Raw genomic sequence first — 21,095 nt, 5'->3', positions numbered from 1 at the left:
GGGCTGAATTTATTTACTATGAACTTATTTATGATCATATTTAAATGCTTTCACACAGTTGTTCTTTTGCTCCACCATTTAAAATCCAGATTTGATTCATTAAAAGACTAAACATAATTAAAATAACTCATAAAACAACGATTTTTTCAAACAATTTCTTTGATCGGTTTAGAATTGTCAAACGAAAAAGTTCAAAGCTAACTCGAACCCGGTACACACACGAAGCTTGACATAAACAAATCTGACAAATTCCAATTTATAAGAATAACAATTTATAAAATAAAATCTTTGAAAAAATAAATTTTGAAAATCTGCCATACCATGAGCGTTTAAAGACTTGAAACGCTGGTGCATTTTGACAGTTTGAGCTGGTGTGAAAACGGTGACAGAGCTCGCACCACACAGGTTCTCACGCACGCCACCAAAGATCGTCCTAAGCACTCGCCGTTCGAAAACTTCAAGCGCTTGCAGGTACTTCTCGAGCATCGTCCACGTCTCGTGCCCGTTGAGAACGATCGGTCTTATCAGCATTTCGTACATGGTGCACTTTGTACGTCGGGAAAGATGACCGGACCGTAGGGTCTTGTGGAGTCCATATATGCAGATGCATAATGTACCTACCACGCGATGCATTTGAGTGGAAATATTATGGGTTTATACCCATAAACAAACCCTTTACACAACAATTTATTACCTAGTTAAGTTATTTTTTTAAACAATCAAATTACTACATTAATGAGTCCGTACATGCTTCAATTTTGAAAGAAAGAGAAATTGATTACTCCGGTTGATGTGTGCCTTGAAGTGACGATGTTGCATGACAGGGTTGCCAACTCTTGTAATATTATGATTAAATAATTCAAGTAAGACGATTACAAAAATATATTTTATTAAATAAAGTGATTTAAAAATTAATGCTTTTAGATGGAAAAGATAGAAATCATCATTATTTTATTTTGTATAAGCTTAGAGTTGCATTTTTTTTCATTTTTAAATGTCCTAACAAGCTCTTTTTACTTCTATTTGGATGACTCTAGTCTTCCTCTAACTCTTAACCTCATACCTGGCACTTTTGGAAAAGGTCGGCAAAGTGTTGCGCAAATGAGTGATTGACTGTTTCAATACAGGCCGAAGGGCAACGCAACCTATTTGTTGCGATCTTTCAACGTTGTGACATTCACAAAATATCAAAAGCCATGGACTCGGCAACAGGAACTTGGTGAACCCTGAAGGGCTCTTGTATTTCTGTTGATTTAGTTCAGTTAAATAAGTATTCATCGCATTGTTGATATACCTTTTTTAATTTTTCCATTGGAGTAACACAAATTAGGCCAAAGTAAATTTGTATTTTTGGACCAACATTCTCAACAGTACCGAGAAGAGTGATGTTCGTGCATATTTTATTGCGTTCCAAAATCCAATATCAATTGTAATCATTTACGTCGGTCCAATATGGAAGAAAAAGTGAAGACAACAACCCCAAATGGGGCCACCTAACCCAATGGCGGCGGTGACCTCCTTTAACTGACAATAACAAGGTGTCATGGGGGGGAAGTGTACTTTAATCAGCTACTGTCACGTTAGAACGGTTCGCCTGTTTAACGTATTGATTAGAGGTAATAATTTAGATATTGAAACGGCATGCTCACTCTCGTGGTCTGGTGTGGCGTGTCACCGTTGTCGCTGTCATTTTCGTACAGCTGAACCACCACTTCAACGGGCTGACTAATTCTGTCTGTCGGATTGTATCTGTGGTGTGTTGAACTCTGCTATCCTTACTGCTGGCATGTTTGTTCCAAGTGGGACACCGACGAACGCACGAATAATGAAAGATCTCAATTTGGGACAAACAACTATTTAATTACGACTGGATAAACATATGTACCATCAAATTGGAAACTAATAATAACGATGACAAACCTTCTTCAGGTTAGTCAAATGCTAACAAACTCTCGTGACTCCATCATGAGATAGTTGAACGATGGAGGCGCGCGATACTTGGTGCCGGTAATAGTGAAAACCGCATCGTACATTCCCCTGTCACGATTAACGTCACTCGGGTGTAACGTTTTTCCACCGCTCTTAGTACCGACACGTGGTCGCCACCCCTATATAATAGCTGCACGGAAAATGTATTTCGCTTTTAAGGAGTCAAATTGGTGAACAATTTTGTCAAGTTTTTGATTTACTCCCGTCGAAAAACCATCCTAGATAAACAGGATGCATTTGTTCTTGATTTATTCCAGTTTAAAGTTGATTTTTGTTTCAGTGCATGCTGTAGTTTTTATTACCACCGGCATGCAACCGTGAAATTGCAACCACACCCCACCAACCGTTCCTTTTGATGGGGAAAATGGCGCTAATTTGCCACTTTTGATCTGTGCTCGTGGTTCTGATTTACCTTTTATACTTCACCGGAAAGGTATGTGGAAATAGCTTCATTGGAACGCAGGACTTTTTCATTTCCGTCGTATAACCAATCACCGGTGGTAACCTTGAAAAGGTGGGCTCCCATCCGTACAGTTCAGAGGGCATAACTTAAGTAGTTTGGTATAACAGCCATTAGCGAAATTACAACAGTTGTTTCGTGCTCGCCGGAACATTAAACTGTCATTTACACCCGCGGATCGATCATTACCACGTCGTGGTGGGGAAACTAAAATGGCCGCCGCTTGACCTAGAGGAATCTTCAATTGAAACTCAACACCTCACCTTCTTGACTGGCGGGGGGCTTTCTCTCTACAAGGATGATTCTCCATTGATTTGTGCCACGTCAATAATAAATGGGAGATTCCATAATTTATCGATTTTGCCGACTCCGCAATTACCGGCCGCGGTACCGGACTGAGTGTTGTCTGTGCTGCTGCTGTAATGGTTTTCTGAAAGGGGCATATACAAACCCAATTCCACCGTATACAACCGGACATGTGGTTGCACATCGGACACAGGATAGTACGAATATTAGTGAGCCTTCGCGTGGTCATTTGTCGGAAACCGGTCATATTTGACGAGATCGAGCGATGTGTTTGTGAGGCTCGCCTCTTTTTTTTTAGGTCAATCGGTGTACTGGAACAAACAATTGTGACATGTGAGACATGCACCGAGCTTAGCCTTAATGCGTTCGAATTGGACCCTACTGAATAGCGACACAAATCTCGTTGGGGGAAAAGTGAATGAACTATCGGGCTGTAGGTTTACTTGACGAATCACAGTGACAGCTGTAATTGGGGTTTTAGCAGTGATACAAAAAGTTTTACGAATCGATCTGAACACTTAGTGATTGATTCTATAGGCAAAAATAGGCCTTTGATTGAAATCGGCTTAATGGGTTGAATTCGGTTTCTAAAAAGTAGATAATATTACTATACCTTACAAACCCTAATCAGGCAGTGGCAGTGCGTGGCCGAATGGTTACGCTGTCCGCTTTGTAAGCGGATGATTCTGGGTTCGATTCCCATCTGCTCCAATCTTCCATCGGATGAGGAAGTAAAACGTCGGTCCCGGCCTTGGTTGTTAGGCCGTTAAGTCATTCCAGGTGTAGGAGTCGTCTCCATGCCATAAGTACAAACAACACACCAGACCAAGCCTACTCCGGTGGAATCGCTGGCGGCGGTTGGACTCGCAATCGTCAGTTCAAACACTGGGGTGGAAGGTTCCTTGGAGTAGAAAGAGGTTTGGGTGCTCTCCCCATTCATGCCTTCGGACTCCTAGGTAACTTGCAATAGAGACCACAAAAGACCCGGGGGTCGTTAATGTGGATGGTTTGATTTTTTGATTGACAAACCCTAATCAATTCAATTTTTCCAAAAATCACATTTTTTTGTCACGTCCAGGTCCTACCAAAAACTAAACATCCTTGCTGAAAAATCTTATCCCGATTATTTTTTCAAAAGACTTTCTTTCGGTATGGGACATTGTGTGAGAATTGCGATAAAACTGAAATATTTACCCTCAGATGCCTCCCAATATTATTCCTTTTCAGTGTTGAAAAACTTTGTCTTAACCAAGTGTACCGTAATCTGGGGTGAATCGGGACTACAGTCTGAATAGGGACAGCAGTTTTTAGAGCACTTAAAGCATTTAAATTTGGAAATGGATGTACACATTTTGTTGGCCTGAGTCTGTTCTATCCGAAACCAACCAGAAAAATCAAAATATTGTGCTCCAACATGGTTAAAACTGCTGTCCCAATTCGCCCCATGTGTCCCGATTGACCCCAGTTTACGGTACTCAATTGACACTTGTTCCGACAAAATGAACTTTTTAATTGAGCTTTGATTTGACGTAAATATATCGACTAAGAATCAAAAACTGAGCAAAAACTTGACGGTGTGTGCGTTAAGGAATGTGATTCTTGTACCGAAAATTTGCACTCAATTTCTCTTTTCAAATTATAGAATTTAATTTGGTCCTTTAAAAGTTTTTTTTTTTTAAATACGATTAAGGCATAACTTTTTACAATTCAGAAGTGGTGCACAGCAACCAAGGAAGATGTTTTCTTCTTTTACCAAAATAGTCAAACTTACGGACTCAATCCTGCAAAAATCTGATTGTAAAAATAGTCAAAATTAGTTATAAATTATTTGGTAGACTGTACTTTACGGGATGAATCAGAAATTATATCGATAGTTCCCGTAGTTTTGAAGATACTAAAATGTCTGTTACACAAATCTGGGTGCAAAAGCTCTGGTTGATGTGCACTGTTGAAGAAATTCTTTCTTGTTAAGGGCCACCCGTAAACCACGTAGATTGATTTTTTTTGTACGGACAATTGTCCATAAGGGGGAGGGGGGGGGGGTTTGTGAATTCTGAAAATGTGTCCACGTGGTTTGTGGATGGTCCCTATGCCATTCTAAATATTTTTGAAAGTTTATGTAACTTTTCACTATTAGGCCAAATAATCGTAAGGCGATTTTTTTTTCGATAAACTTAAGAGCGAGTTTTTCACCAATGTGTAACAGGTCGTATCGAGGTACTCTGATTTGATTGAAACTTTCAGTGTTTGTTTGTCTATACATGAGATGAACCCTCTACGACAAAGTGAAGTGGGGTAAAACGGGCTTTGAAGTTTGAGGTAAAAAAAACATAAAAAATCTTGAATTTCATTTCCGTAAAACTTCATCAATTCCAAATCTCTTAGTTGCATTCAAAAGGTCTTTTGAAGCCCTTCAAAATGTGCCATAGGCATTCAGGATTGGTTAAACTTTTTCTCATAAAAAAAAATCAAACCATCCACATTAACGACCCCCGAGTCTTTTGTGGTCTCTATTGCAAGTTTTCTGCTCGAACCTAGGAGTCCGAAGGCTTGAATGGGGAGAGCACCCAAACCTCTTTTTCGCATAGCTTATGCAAATTACTGTTAAAAATGGATTTTTTAAAACCTTAATATCTTTTTGCAACAGCCTCCAACACCCATACTCCCGTAGGTCAAAAGATAGGTAATTTCATGGACTATAAGCCTACGGTTTTAACTTTTTGGCCAATCGAAGTTTTTCTCATAGTTTTTCGATTTTTCTACAACAAACATTTTACAACGTTAGTTTTTGCCCTGTAGGCCTCCAAGCTGCACTTTTTGGTCTCAATTTTGTCATATTTTGAATCCTCGGCAAATTTCACGTTAGTTAGAAGTATTGGAGTGGTAAATTTCAAAAGACCTTTCAAATGAATCTATGACATTTCCCCGAAACCCACAATCCCGAAAAGACATTTCCCCGAATGCCACATCTCCGAAAAGACACTTTCCCGAAATGTCATTTACCCGAAAATCATTTCCCCGAACAATCCATTTCCCCGAATGGCGACTTCCCCTAAAAACCATTTTCCCGAATGGCCACTTCCCGTAATTTTTCACATCCCCGAAAATCATTTTCCCGAATTACCATATCCCCGAACGGCCATTTTCCCGAACGCCACTTCCCCGAACCCGGTCAGGCGCAACGGGCATACCCGCCTGACCGGGTTCGGGGAAGTGGCGATCAATGAAGTATCATGTCCACAATTGAACGTTCAAAAAATTCCGAGATTTTTACGAGCGTTTTATTCCAGCTTCACTTAAATTTTGAATATTTTCCAAGTCTGTGGAATTAAAGGATTCGAATTCCGGATTCTGAGATTTAGTTACTCCAACTGCCTTTCAAAAAGAACTGTCTCCGCCGAATCCAACAAAAACTCCGAATATGACAAATGATGTAGAGAAGGAGAACATCTTGAGCAGAGTACATATGGGAGCGTTCTTTTATTACGTAACGCAGTTAGGGGGGGAGAGGGGGTGTCAGTGTATGTTACGAAATGTTACGAAAATAGGGGGAGGGGGAGGGGGGGGGGGGGGTGCTGAAAAATTCTGCTACGTAACGCAAAATTTTCATATAAGAATTCTTAAAAAAATGCAAAAAGACCTTGCGTTACACGTTACAGGGGGGGGGGGGGTTCGCTCATCTGTTACGATTTGTTACGAAGGGGGGGGGGGGGAGTTGGGCCAAATTTTGCGTTACGTAATAAAAGAACGCTACCTTTTTTAATGAACAAATCTAAATCGATTTTGGGCCAAATTGAATTAAGAAAGCCATTTTGTGCAGCTCACAATGCCCAAAACTCGATTTCAATTCTGAGATATTCAATAAAAACCGAATATTTTTGTCTCGTGCTAACTTGACACACTCTGAAAATTTTTGTATGTGAGACAACTGGCCAAAGAGGTTTCAGATCAGAATGCGTTTGACACACGTACATGCCCGACTACCGTAAACGATTGTAATTATAACTCGGGACCTCAGCAACCAAATTCAAACAAATTTCAGGACAATGCACAGAATGGTCAACAAAATAAAACGTGATTGTTATTGTTTACATAGCGAGCTCTATTTTTCGTTTATTTAAGGTCAAACACTAACACGCATTTTTCTCAGAACGTCAAAAAACGACAAACGACAAGATAGCACGACAGCGTCGATTTGATACATTGATCATTTAGCTTTTTTTGCATTTAGTTGAAAATCGAAATACAGTCCAGACTCGGATATCCAAAAGCCTTGTCAAAAGTTCACTTCGGGTAATAACCCCTAAACTACTTTAAAGTGATTTAGTAATTTTAAACCCAAAATAGCGGTGATGAAATATTTAAAAAATGCAATTTATAATTCAATAATCAACTACACTCAAACCCCGATGGTTTGACACCAACTGTTGTCAAACGAACGGGGTCACTTTTTAGTTTGACACCCCTTTTACACGGAGTTCACACACACTACCAAACGTTCGTTTTGATAGTGTGCGTGAGCGCCGTGTAAAAAGTGACAGTTCGTCACTTTTTAGTTTGACTTTGACCAACCAACGGGGTACAAACTAAAAAAGTGTCAAACGAAAAAGTGACCAACCACCGGGGGTTGAGTGTATTTCGATTTCACTAAAACGTGGATACCGTTTTGGAAAATTGTGCTTTGCTGAAAATTGTCCATTCAAAAAAAACTTTTTTATTGAACGTGGATGATCTCAAAACCTCGTTTTCTTGAAGTTTCCGCGTGGTTTATGAATAACCTTCTACGGTTATTTTTTTTCTTTTTTTTCATATTTTAAAACACACGTAGGAGAATTTAATATTAAGGTCATACTTTTGTAAAAATATCCCTGAAAAACAATTTAGTTTATATATAAGTTAATATCATTCGGGAAAATGGAACTTTCGGGGAAATAACCATTCGGGTATATGTAAATTCGGAAAAACGACAGTTCGGTAAAATTGCCATTCAGGTAAATGACATTCGGGGATATGGAATTTTCGGGAAAATGATTTTCGGGGAAATGGCACTTTCGGGGAAATGATTTTCGGGAATGTGGAATTTTCGGGGAAATGATTTTCGGGGATATGGGATATGGGGACGAGAGTTAGAATTGGTGAAGTTTTACGGAAATGCGAGCAATTTTAAGATATTTTAGGTTTTTTGGACCTCAAACTTCGATGCCTGGGGTAAAACGGGCATCGAAGTTTCCTTTTGTCGTAGAGGGCTCATATTTGGCATGAGTTCATCTCTCCTTCAAAATTGGCCTGAATAATAAGGGGGCAAAAAAAAAACGAAAGCTTCAACATTGTAATGAAAATTTAAGTTTAATCAACTGAAAGCCAGTTAAATTGCATTTTCCCACGTTTATAATCATATTTACCATGTTTGAACTCCTTTGAAAACACTTTAAATTTTCATGAAATACCAAACTCTCCCACAAAAAGTTTTTTTTTGCGAAAAAAAAATTCCGTCAATACCTCGATATTTTTAAAACTAATGATTGGAAAGCAACTGTACGCCTGTAAAATGCATTTTAAAACACTTTTTTCATCCAAATGTTGAAATCTAGGCTTGTTATTTCAATTCTTATATTTTTTTCTTTTTTTGACCCCCCCCCTCGACTTTTTTCACAGTCGAGGGACATAAACTTCAAAAAATATTTTTATTCTGTTTGCGTACAAGACACCACTTTGAAAGTTTCATCCAAATCGTGGCACCTCGATACAACCGACAAGAAACCGACAAACTGTATCTTAAAATGTTGGAAAAAATTTGATCTTTAATGTTATATTTGGATATTCCATGACAATCAGTTAACTCTGTAGGTGTTGGTAATTGTTCGCTAAATAGAGTATACATTTTGAATATTTTCTTATATTTTTGCTTATTTCTAATATTTTTTACTCAATTTACTTGAAAGATAGTCTCATTAAAAATGAATAAGCAGTGTGAAAAAATTGTAAGTAGATGTAAGGAGACTTTAACCCAACGAGAGCCATTCGTCTCCAAAGTGTGTCAAGTTGTTGCAATAAAATATGTTTTTTTATAAACCATGCGCCTCCTTGAAAATGAGTTGATGCGCAATCATTCAATGTAGACGCATGGTATTTAAAAATTCCAAACAAAGTTGGAGGTAATAAAACAGAACAAAAAAACAACAATTTCATCAGTTTTCCTGGAAAAATTTCAGCACCTCTGCAGCCGGCGATGGAAATCTCGTCAAATCAAGTGTGACAAACCTCGTCTCGCTTCCTTCCTTCCTTCCTGTGGAAACGTTTAACGGCTAGAGAGACTCATGCACATTCGTGTTTTGCGGCGAAAGCAATTTTCACTTGGCACACTCGAGAATCGGCCCTTCGATTCGGGTGGGAGAGGCTCATCGTAGTTGGCAAATGTAATCGACACGCCGCCATCAGCTACTGCGCCCCCAACTTTGCATGCAAAACGTTCCTTTTTTGTTGCCTCTAATGCTAGTACAGTGATATCCTGATAGTTGGACATTCATAGTTTTGAGATTTTTTTTCTTTTTGGAACGATCGAACAAATAATTTTATTGAATTAAATTTGTCAAACTATGGAAGTTTCACCGTTTAGTGAAAGTGCCGGCTCACCCCCGCATGTTAATGCCTCTGTTCACCCATCGTGTTAGGAAGGGGGTGGATTAAGCGTACCTACATACAACACGTACATCTGGAGTAAATTATATGTTTCGAGGTAAATCAACTTTCAACCTATCAAGAGCGTACCTTATTGTTGTTGTTGTTGTTGTCGGAGTCAACAACAGCAACACCATCAACACCGTACACAATGAAGAATTCTCACACTTTGAGACCCCGTCCCTTCCCTTTCATTGTCGTGATGCTCACACAGACATGCGAGGGCGCGAGTGTGTCGAATCCATTGATTGGGCACTTCCTTCTTCAAAGGAGCGGGAGGTTCCCAAAAGTGACTCAGTCACTTCGTACCCTTCGGCCGTAATTGACGCAACCACGCGGGAGTCCTACCTTAACTAAACGGCGTATTTTTTCCCCCAAGCTGCAAATCATCACCGGAGAAATTTTCTCGTGCTCGTGCTCAACTTTGAACTTCAACCGTTTGAATATTGCAACAAGTTCAGCGCAAAAAATACCAGACTTTGCGCGCGACTTCAAGGCAATCGTAAAATTTTTATAACTGCCTCTGTTCCCCACCGGATCTCCAGCGGGCAATTAATGATAGTGTTGTGAACCAATACCTTACAATCGAAGAAGACGGACTCAATAGCAGCTGATACGGGATACCGGCCAGAAGGGTTTTTCTAACCTATTTACCTAGCTGCTACTATTGCTGACCATCAACATCATCGGCAGGAAACTGTGTCGAACGTGAATTATTAACGATCGCGAGGAATATAGGCCGTGGTCTACCGGCTATTGTCGGGTGCCGACGGCGGTGGCAGTATATTGCGTGTATATAGTGTGATCCTACAGGGTCGTAAAGTGTGAACTACGGTTGCAAAGCAAGGGTGATAATTAGGGGATTTTTCGAGCGAGGAAACCTCCGAAAGTGTTTTGCTGAAAAATATAAAAGGTAGTGAGTGCAGCGTTAAACGACAAATGTTTCAAGATCTTCTGTTGAGACAATCTGAAAGGCATTCTTCTCGATTTTGAACATACACGTTTTGGGCTTTTTGTCGTTGAAGTTTATATGGGGAAACTCGCGAAAATGTTTGGAGAAAAACATCGCTTCAGGTTTTTGGCAGCAGCAGGCGCAGGTCTCGCCCAAATTTGTTCAAGTGTAAGATTCTTGTGGGAAGTTCAATTCCCTACAACTTTGTCGAAGGGTGCAAGAAGATCCGCGTTGATCCTCATGAGTTATTAGCAACCCCGAATAAATCAGTGTGCCTAACAACTAATTCCCCATAATCCTGAAGCCATGTTTTTCCACATACTTTTTCGCGATTTTCCCCATATAAACTTCAACGATGAAAAGCGACCCCTAAACCTTAACCGATTTGGCCAAACATTTGCGCAGATACTTATTTTTGCTTAAGAAATCGAATCAGAGGGTATCCTTAACGTCGATTTTTGCCTTCCTCACCTCACTGAGGCAAGGCTATAAAATCACTCGAAAAATGAACTTCTTAAATACGACTCCTAGACGTATACCTATCCACTCAGAATCAAATTCTGAACAAATGTCTGTGGGGATGTGTGTAGACATGATTTTTTTTCCACACGATTATCTCAAAACTGGCTGAACCGATTTTGGCCGGATCCACCTTATTCTGTTCGTTTTGGGGTCCCCTAAGACCCTATTAAATTTTATTCTGTTTCGTGAAGTACTTTTAAAGTTATGCCAAGAAAATTTTTTTTGTAGCTACAAAAAAGGGTAATTTTTGCATAACCTCAAAGGCCGGGTCTTTTTGCTTACGAGCGAGAGACGCGCAGCATGCGTATCGCCCGGTTGCAACATTGCGTAAGCAGTGTCTGCGTCTCTTCTGGAAAAAGTCTGTATTAATCATGTTGCTGAATACATCATTTTGTCTTGACAAAGATTTACACGAACTTTTTACTGAAATATACAACTCATGAGACATTGTTTACTAAGACTAGGGGGACAGCATGCAATTCCATCGTGCACCTAATGTTGGCATATCAGCACCTTTAAATTCAATTACAGCCTCCCCTTTCTTCTTTATTTTGGTGAGTTGGTAGAAAAAGAATTGAAAATTGAGGTTCTGGTAAAATCAATAATAAAAAAAATAAAAAAAACTCTTAAATTAATTCGTAAATACAACCTAAAATACAACATGAATGTGAGGAAGGCACCAACCACCTTAAGGTGGATTATGTGATTTTTTTTTATTGTCATCCTGTGATCCTATAATTGTAGATTCGCACTGAGATTCAATAGCATTTTTTATTTCTGTTATTTTATTGGCTGCCCGGAGTAACGAAGATGATTAAGTGTAACAATTGCAGTATTTATATCCAGTTTCATCTTCAATGCTTCAATGCTTTGTTCAACAACAAAAAAAAAATAAAATGTATTTTTTGTATTATTTAAATAACAAAAGTTTGATTTACAGTACTTTTTAAAATTAAAAACGTAAAATTAACAACTTATTGCTAATTTTTAAGGTCTGGACCATTTGTCAAAAGTAAGAAATGTTGGAATATTTATTTCAACGTTATTTTGGCATAACAACGTTGTTTCTAAACATAATTCTTCACAACAACCTAAAAAATTCAAAGCTGTTTTTTTTTAATTCGTGCCTTGGAATTATCATTTCATGAAAATGCAACTGTAAAAATTACAAACTCTATAACATTTTTTCTGAACTTCATGACACTTTGCTAAATTTTCGTATTTAAGCAACTTTTTACGAAATTGGCCGATTTAGACCATTTTAATTTTTGTATTTTTTTTATTTGGCTCAAACTTTGTGGGGGCCCTTCCCTATAATCAAACGAGCTTTTTTGTGTCATTGGTTCACCCATACAAGTCTCCATACAATTTTGGCTGCAGTCCATAGGCGTCATCCATAAAGTATGTCACGCAAAAATCGGCCAAAATTAAACCCCCCTCTCCCCTATGTCTTACTTTGTCACACAAGGTTGAACTCCCCCTCAAAAAGTACGTCACATTTTGCCAGACCCCCCCCCCCCCTTGTTTTCTAATTTATTTTTTTTTTGAGGGTGGTCCAGCCGCACATCGTTGATGTTGAAACCTCTAAACTGGGCCCTCGTCCTGTCACGTCCGTCAGTAGTCTTGTCGTACATTACAACTAGAATCAGATCTGCCAATGAATTAGTACACTTCGACCAAATAAACACTGACGCTGTATGGATCTGACTCTAGAATAAATGCACAGTGGTGTGTTATTTATAAGTCCAACTTATTCAATTATTTATTTAAGTCCAAATATTCATTTGCTAACTACTTTGAATTGAAAATCTAAACTTTAATCTAAAATCCTCTAAACTTAATGTTCAAAACTAAACTTTCCTTTAAATGTTGTAGTACTATTTCTATCAAAAACAATTAAAAAATATGAACTGATACACAAATAGGATAGAATCGCGATTTTAAAAAGAAATGACCATTTACGTCAAAAGATCCGTAGTTCCTCGATTCGCAACAATGGTCGATACAACCATAATCCGACAACCGTTAGTTCAACAGATCAACGAATTTTGTCCGATATCATGACATTATTGATTGATCGAGACTCTATGGATAATTTGACATAAAAGAATGCCTAGTATTCTATATCAATCAAAGTTTATTGACAGCATTACTCTTACTTAAAAATTGCAACTAAATTTATCATCAAATAGATTTGGAAAGCATACAGATTTATTTTAAATTCTAATGCTAAGCAACAAATCAATTGTACTATCCTGAAGTCCCACCAAAATCCCATATTGTGATAGTGAAAAAGTCACAGAAGCAGCGGTTTCTTGTGCAATTGTGATATTTTCACTATCGGAGAACTACCTAGTTCACGAAGACAGCTTATCGGTCGACGTTTAAGCCCTGGGGCTGCGGCAAAGCGAGTTCTCGTAGCATGAAATGGTGTCCATAGTGCTTATAAAAAAAGAATGTTTACCCAAATTTTAACTAATGCACTAGGATCAAATCATGCCCCTTGACTTTAGAAGGCCCAGGCCCCCCCCCCCTTGTTTTCGATGAGATTTTTTATAGTTTTTATATCTTTAAACTCTCATAATTTTTAATAAATTGTTTAATTATTCATTTTTTAGAATAAACGTTTCGAAACAAAAAAAAAAACAGTTTTGTATCTTTTAAAAATTAGAAGACCTGGTACATATAACATTCAAGTATTAAATAATCATCAAAACTGTTTTTCACAGCTTTGTATCTAATAAGTTCCACCATTTATAGCAGTTTACTTATGAACACCCTGCTTACAAAGCATTTATTTTTATCAAGCAAGAATTTGCAAAATATTGTTGTTCTAGCTGAAAAAAATGAGACTATATAATAAATTATAATGTTATACCGTCATCAGGGGTGACATAGGGCCTGGGGGTGAGTTTGGGTCATACAAAAAATCAGAAATTTATATAACCCAATCTCACCCCTCAGACACAATGTCACCTCTGATGACCATACTTCTAAATAATAGTAGGCAAACAATTTTAGAAAAGAGGATTTAATTTAATTGTGTACATTTCGAATTAATATTATGCAATCATAAAAAAAACAACCAAGCGTGACATCACAGTCTCACAACCCCCCCCCCCCCTTGGTCACATCTTGTCACACCTACGGTAACCCCCCCCCTCCCCCCCCTAAGAGCGTACGTACTTTATGGATGACGCCATACAAAAATGGTACTTAAATATTCAAACAGTTGTAACTTTTGAGTGAATTTTCTGATCAATTTGGTGTCTTCGGCAAAGTTGTAGGTATTGTTGAGGACTATTGAGAAGAAAAATAGGTACACGGAAAAAAAATTGCAGATTATTTAATCAACTTTTTTTTAACAAAAACTCAATTTCCAAAAATACGTATTTTTTGATTTTCGAGAGTTTTTATTTGTTTTAGAGGACAAAAACCCGCAACTTTTGAGCCATAGAGAAACATGGGCAAAAAATCTGAAGCCAAGTTATGTTTTTTTTTAAATAGTGATTTTTTGAAAAAAAACGAAATTTTATGCAAAAATTAATTTGACTTCATTTTTTAATGTAAAATTGAATTTGCAATCGAAAAAATGTACCTATTTTTTCTCAATAATCCTCAGCAATACCTACAACTTTGCTGAAGACACCAAATTGATCAGAAAATTCACTTAAAAGTCACAGCTGTTTGAATATTTAAGTAACATTTTTGTATGGACGGCAGCCAAAATTGTATGGAGACTTGTATGGGTGAACCAATGACACAAAAAAGCTTCCTTGGTCAAAGAGAAGGCCCCCACAAAGTTTGAGCCAAGTAAAAAAATACAAATAAAATCCATTTCCGGTTTTGGTAGAGAATTGCTCATTTTCAAAATTTACCATTATGTATATGAAATACATTTATTTGGCATTAAACCGTTGTAGCAAATCAAAACCCATCACACTGTTTTAGAATCTCAATTTTGTTTTTTTTTAATTATAAATGTACATTAGGGGGACAATAAAAAAAGACATTAGGCATACCTCCTGACTCGATTTCTAAGGCAAAAATAAGTAACTGTGCCAATCAATAATGGATCTGCAGAAACATGCAATAAAAAAAAAGAAAAAAAAATTAAAATTGGAAGTTATAATTCTGAGCCAAATTATATATAGAAAATATAGCTTAAGGGTCCACAGAAACCAAGAAAGTTGTTGTCTTCTTATTCACAAATTGTCAAAATTGCGGACTCAACCCTGCACCAAGCTGATAATTTTATAAACACTACTTTAGGGGATGAATTAAAAATTATATCGATAGTTCTCGTAGTTTCGAAGATACTAAATGTGTGTAGTAAAAAAATTGCATAATAACATTTTTTTTAAACCGGAATAAAGGTAGACCAAGATAGTCGAGACCACTTTCCAAGATTTTTATAACTTCTAGGGCCTATACGAAAAACTATAGGTTTAAGCCTCAATCGAAGTTCTGTTGTGCTTTTTCTGTAATGGACTTGCCCGAAAGTTCTGACGTTCAACATTGTAAGTGGCTTCGCTAAATCGATTTTTCCTTCAATCATCAATATTTAACCAAGGTGTAATTATTAAACAAACAAAAATTTAGCCAGCCAGACGGTCGCCCAACAAGTTCCCCAAAAACAAATAGAAGAAAAAACACGATGGAAGCATAATTGCTAAGCAAATAACTAACTTCCTTTTATTCGTTTTCCACTTCATTTCCAGTATTACAAATGAACAATCAAAATCTACAACGAGACAATGACAACAAAACCAAAGACGGTAAGTTTCGTAAAAAAACCACCTTCAAGGCTCGATCGATAAGGGTGATAATTTCAATAACCCACACAGCTTTAGTGATAAAACCGTCCAACATACGGATATGGCTGCACCAGAAGCACATCGCGAAGCTGACCAAGGTGTTGTGGGCCGGCCAGGGAATGCGCCTGCGGACGGAAACTTCGCACCATCCCAAAATGAAACGCTTTCTGGAGTGTGTGCCACATGTTATGGTATTTTCGGGCAGGGAAATTTGGTTTGAATTTTCTAGCTTAAGTGTCTCCGTATAATCACAGGGTGTCATCAAGGACATCCACCAGGCCGTGGTGGACAACGATCTAGACACGCTGAAGGAGCGGACGGCCAGTCCGACGCCCCGGATCGTGCTGACGAGCAAGGATGCCAACGGGCTGACGCCGCTGCACAAAGCTGCCGGACTGGCGCACACCCAGATTGTCGAGTACATCCTGTCCATTTGGCCGAGTCTCTCGTCGGACGAGGACCACACCGGGAAGACTCCGTTGCATTGGGCGGCCAGTGCCAAGAACAACGCGCGTAGTTTTAATCTGCTAGTGCAGGCCGGGGCCGACGAGGCCGCGCTGGATCACGTATGAGTTTAATTTTAAGAAAATATTTAATTCATATGAGTCTCCATTAGGGTGTCAATTTTTTTTTTGGAAAATCTCCCCCTGGCTCGATTCTTTAGGCAATAATAAGTAACTGTGCCAATTTTGAGCCAAATCGGTTAAGGTGAAGGGGGGGGGGGGGGGGAAATCGGCTTATATACTTGGAAGTATATAGGAGGTATATAAGAAGTATATAAAAAATATTATTTACAAAAAATAACCAAAAATCAGGATCAACTCGGATCGTTTTGCACACTTTAGCAATTTTATAGGGCAGCGATTCTCAACGGGGGTACCGGGCCTACTTGATTTACAAGGCAAGGGGTACCAGCCTAGAAGAAGCTTGAGAATCGCTGTTGTAGGGAATTGAATTTCCTAGATTCTCACGCTTGAACAGTTTTGGGCGAGACCCGCGTCACTTAACAGAAAAATACTGAAACAAAGTTTTTTCTGCATACATTTTTGCGATTTTTCCCATATAAACTTCAACGATAAAAAGCGACCCTTAAACCTTAGCCGATCGAAGTCAGAGGATATCCCTGATGTCGTTTTTTATTGTCACCCTAGTCTCCATTAGATTATATCCAGAAAAAAATACCATCTGCTCTTCAAGTAGAAAACTGATTTCTGTGCAATTTTAGTGTCAATTTTAAGGTGGTTTAAACAATCTACTTAATTGAGGTGAAATTACATCAAATTTCAACCATTTGAAATTCAAGCTATTTTTTACTGTGTATAAACAAAATAAATTTTCTAGTAGTTTCAAACTACTTATTGTAAGTTTTTACAGTTCAAACTTTTTTTATATGTCATACATTTTTCATTTTGTCTAGATTCAGACAACTTTGCATAAGAATAACCCTCTTCCAAACAATCCAATAATTTCCGTTCACTTTAAAAAGTCACGCGATTCTTCGCACTTTTGACACTAAGTGAACAACACTTAATATTAATGTTTACAAACGGTTGCTAAACTTTTTTCAATGAAAATTTATTTTTTAATCACTAAATACATTGGCCTTAGAGGACAATAAAATCTTTGGGGATTTGAAGGACAATTTTTATTTGCTTGCTTATTTTTTAAATGTGGCAACTTATGAATGTGCTGTTTTTTGTAAAACAACATTTGAAAACTGAGGTTATTTTTCAAAAATACGTAGCCTTGCTTACCTTAGAATAATGACGAATTTGCACGGGTAACGAACGAAGTATAGACAAATAGTGTGCAATTTTGATGTAGTAAACTGATTTTGTAATGAAGCTATTCTATTTCCAATCACTGAAGATATTTTTTTTCCGAAACAATCAAAAAATCTTTGTTTTATTTTTTATTTTTCTGACCTCTAACCTTACAAATAATATAAATTGAGAAACATTTTTTTCTAATGAAAATAAGACCGTTGCATTCATAATTGGTCCGAAAAATCAAGGAGGCAAAATAAATACATAAAAAGAACAATGGAAATAGAAGTCTAATCGACTAAAAACAATATAAAATGCACTTTTCCGCATTGATAATTATGTTTAACATGTTTGGGCTCGCTTAAAAATATTTTGATTTTTTTTAAATGAAATTCCAATGCAAACAAACCCATTTTCCTGCATTTTTTCCTCAATGCCAATGCTTAGATAATTTAGAAGCTTATGATTGCAAAATAACTAGACAAATGAATAATGCATTTTTAAACACTTTTTTCATTCAATCCAAGGTTTCAAGGCTTCAACAAATATTTGCAACGGCCTCAATAAAATCAGCCCTTTTTTAACCAACAAAATTTATGAAAAATAGTTTCCGATGTCAAAATGCTTATGGACCCTTTACAAATGTTGCTCCAAATTAATGATCCGGTTTTATTTCCAAAAAAGAAACATTCGTAAATTTGTTTGATCCCTTCAAAGAGCTGAGCAACTCTCTACGAAATCGGCCGATTTCGACCATTTTTATTTTTTGTATTTTTTGATTTGACTCAAACTTTGTGGGGGCCTTCCCTATGACCAAATAAGCTATTTTGTGTCATTGGTTCACCCATACAAGTCTCCATACAATTTTGGCTGCTGTCCATACAAAAATGGTATGTAAATATTCAAACAGCTGGAACTTTTGAGTGAATTTTCTGATCAATTTGGTGTCTTCGGCAAAGTTGTAGGTATTGTTGAGGACAATTGAGAAAAAATAGGTACACGGAAAAAAAATTTTTTTATCAACTTTTTTTTCACTAAAACTCATTTTCCCAAAATACGTATTTTTTGATTTTCGAGATTTTTTGATATGTTTTAGGGGACTAAAATCCGCAACTTTTGAGCTATCGAGAAACATGGTCAAAAAATCTGCCGCCAAGTTATGAATTTTTGAAAAATAGTGATTTTTGTAAAAAAATCCAAATTTCATGCAAAAACAAATTTGAAATTGTTTTTTAATACAAAATTGAATTTGCAATCGAAAACTACTCTACATTTTTTTTTTGATAAAGGGCTTCGTTTTCAAGATATAGCCACCGAAAGTTTGATTTTAGCAAAATATTTACAGTTTTTTGATTTTTTAAAATGGTGACCATGAGCGACCATTTCTAAAAATATTTTTTTTGAAAAGTTCAGAAAATTTGCTACAAAATTGTCTAAGAGACATTGAAGATTGGACCTCGGGTTGCTGAGATACAGCCGCTTTAAGAAAAAGAAACACCAAAATTGAAGTTTTCTAAGTCTCACCAAAACAACCCACCATTTTCTAATGTCGATATCTCAGCAACTAATGGTCCGATTTTCAATGTTAAAATATGAAACATTCGTGAAATTTTCCGATCTTTTCAAAAAAAATATTTTGAAGAAAAAATAAATCAAGACTGACATTTTAAATATTCATTGTTTGACCCTTTTAAAATGTTAATCTTGATTTATTTATTTTCAAAATATTTTTTTCGAAAAGATCGGAAAATTTTACGAATGTTTCATGTATTAACATTGAAAATCGGACCATTAGTTGCTGAGATATCGACATTAGAAAATTGTGGGTTGTTTTGGTGAGACTTAGAAAACTTCAATTTTCGTGTTTCTTTTTCTTAAAGCGGCTGTATTTCAGCAACCCGAGGTCCAATCTTCAATGTCTCTTAGACAATTTTATAGCAAATTTTCTGAACTTTTCAAAAAAAATATTTTTAGAAATGGTCGCTCATGGTCACTATTTTTAAAAATCGAAAAACTGCACATATTTTGCTAAAATCAAACTTTCGGTGGCTACATCTTGAAAACGAAGCCCTTTATCAAAAAAATGTAGAGTAGTTTTCGATTGCAAATTCAATTTTGCATTAAAAAATAACTTCAAATTTGTTTTTGCATGAAATGTGGATTTTTTTACAAAAATCACTATTTTTCAAAAATTCATAACTTGGCGGCAGATTTTTTGACCATGTTTCTCGATAGCTCAAAAGTTGCGGATTTTAGTCCCCTAAAACATATCAAAAAATCTCGAAAATCAAAAAATACGTATTTTGGGGAAATTGAGTTTTAGTAAAAAAAAGTTGATAAAAAAATCTGCAAATTTTTTTTTCCGTGTACCTATTTTTTTCTCAATTGTCCTCAACAATACCTACAACTTTGCCGAAGACACCAAATTGATCAGAAAATTCACTCAAAAGTTACAGCTGTTTGAATATTTACATACCATTTTTGTATGGACAGCAGCCAAAATTGTATGGAGACTTGTATGGGTGAACCAATGACACAAAATAGCTTATTTGGTCACAGGGAAGGCCCCCACAAAGTTTGAGCCAAATCAAAAAATACAAATAAAATCCATTTCCGGTTTTGGTTGAGAATTGCTCCTATGGAATCGTGCATAAACCACATGGCCTTTAAATTTGAAATTCTCATATTTGTTTAATTTCATTCCTTCATGCTTCCCCGGAACAGCGGGACAAACCGGCCGAGTATTACAAGAACAAGCCGAGCGAGATCGACCGGTCGCTGCTGACGGTGATCCCGGAGGCACCGCGCGTGTCCCAGCAGGGCTTTCCGGCGTACTTCGACTGGGCCATGTTCACGATCGACGAGGATTCCGACGATGTAATGCTCTATTTACAGGAAACTAGTGACTAGTTTCTGCGAACATTAGAACACCTAACACTGAAATCAAACCCTATTACCCGTAACCCATTTCAGAGCAACGGTTCGAGAATGAAACCATTTTTGTCGCAAAATAACTTACTAGATAACGATGTAAATAGTTACGATAGTGTTTCCAAGTCAAAATCAGTGCACAATCTTACTAACGGGACGCTAACCGATCTCCCGAACGACGGCGAGGGCGAGTCCGAAGCCAAGAACAAGTAATTATCGACCCCAATTTCACCAGAGTTAGCAAGACAATCCGTGTAACCGTCCGTGTTTGTGCCATCACCTCCACCACGTGTGCGTGTGTCGTTGTGTATTTTACTTCTCAATCAAAAGCGTCCCCTCTGTACCAACCTTCTGTTCGAAGTTCACGTGGATCATCTCCACCAGGTTCAAGTATTGAGACCCGCTCTTTCCTTTCTACTTTCACTCGTGTCGCACCTAGGGATTCGGAGGAGGAGGAGGAGGTGGAAACTGCGGCAAATCCTACCGAATCGGCTGGTGAAGAAGACACTGGCGACGACGGAGCCGTAGTCGAAGCCGAAGAAGAACAACAGGACAACGACCAGCAAGCCGAGGAGGAAGAAGCGGTGATCAACGGAGCCGCTGAGGAGGAGGAGGAGCAGGAGGAAAGTAACCCAACCGAACAAGTCACGAATCAGGTAGCCAACTGCATGGTG

General features: G+C 37.5%; 1 protein-coding gene across 2 annotated transcripts in view; it reads left to right on the top strand.

The window, feature by feature from the left end:
* Nucleotides 1-21,095, top strand: part of LOC120418960 (uncharacterized) — a 60,821-nt gene that overhangs the window by 18,004 nt on the left and 21,722 nt on the right. For both annotated transcript variants that reach the window (XM_039581504.2, XM_052707005.1), the window contains exons 3-8: nt 15,629-15,685; nt 15,755-15,915; nt 15,979-16,290; nt 20,215-20,367; nt 20,464-20,630; nt 20,861-21,077. In XM_039581504.2, the coding sequence (XP_039437438.2) occupies nt 15,629-15,685; nt 15,755-15,915; nt 15,979-16,290; nt 20,215-20,367; nt 20,464-20,630; nt 20,861-21,077 (1,067 nt within the window). The remainder of the gene's footprint in view (nt 1-15,628; nt 15,686-15,754; nt 15,916-15,978; nt 16,291-20,214; nt 20,368-20,463; nt 20,631-20,860; nt 21,078-21,095) is intronic.

This window comes from Culex pipiens, chromosome 2 (genome assembly GCF_016801865.2).
Source record: "Culex pipiens pallens isolate TS chromosome 2, TS_CPP_V2, whole genome shotgun sequence".
In the NCBI taxonomy this organism is placed as follows: Eukaryota; Metazoa; Arthropoda; class Insecta; order Diptera; family Culicidae; genus Culex; species Culex pipiens.
The sequence above is the reverse complement of the archived record's forward strand: the minus strand, read 5'-3'. Positions and strand labels throughout refer to the sequence as shown.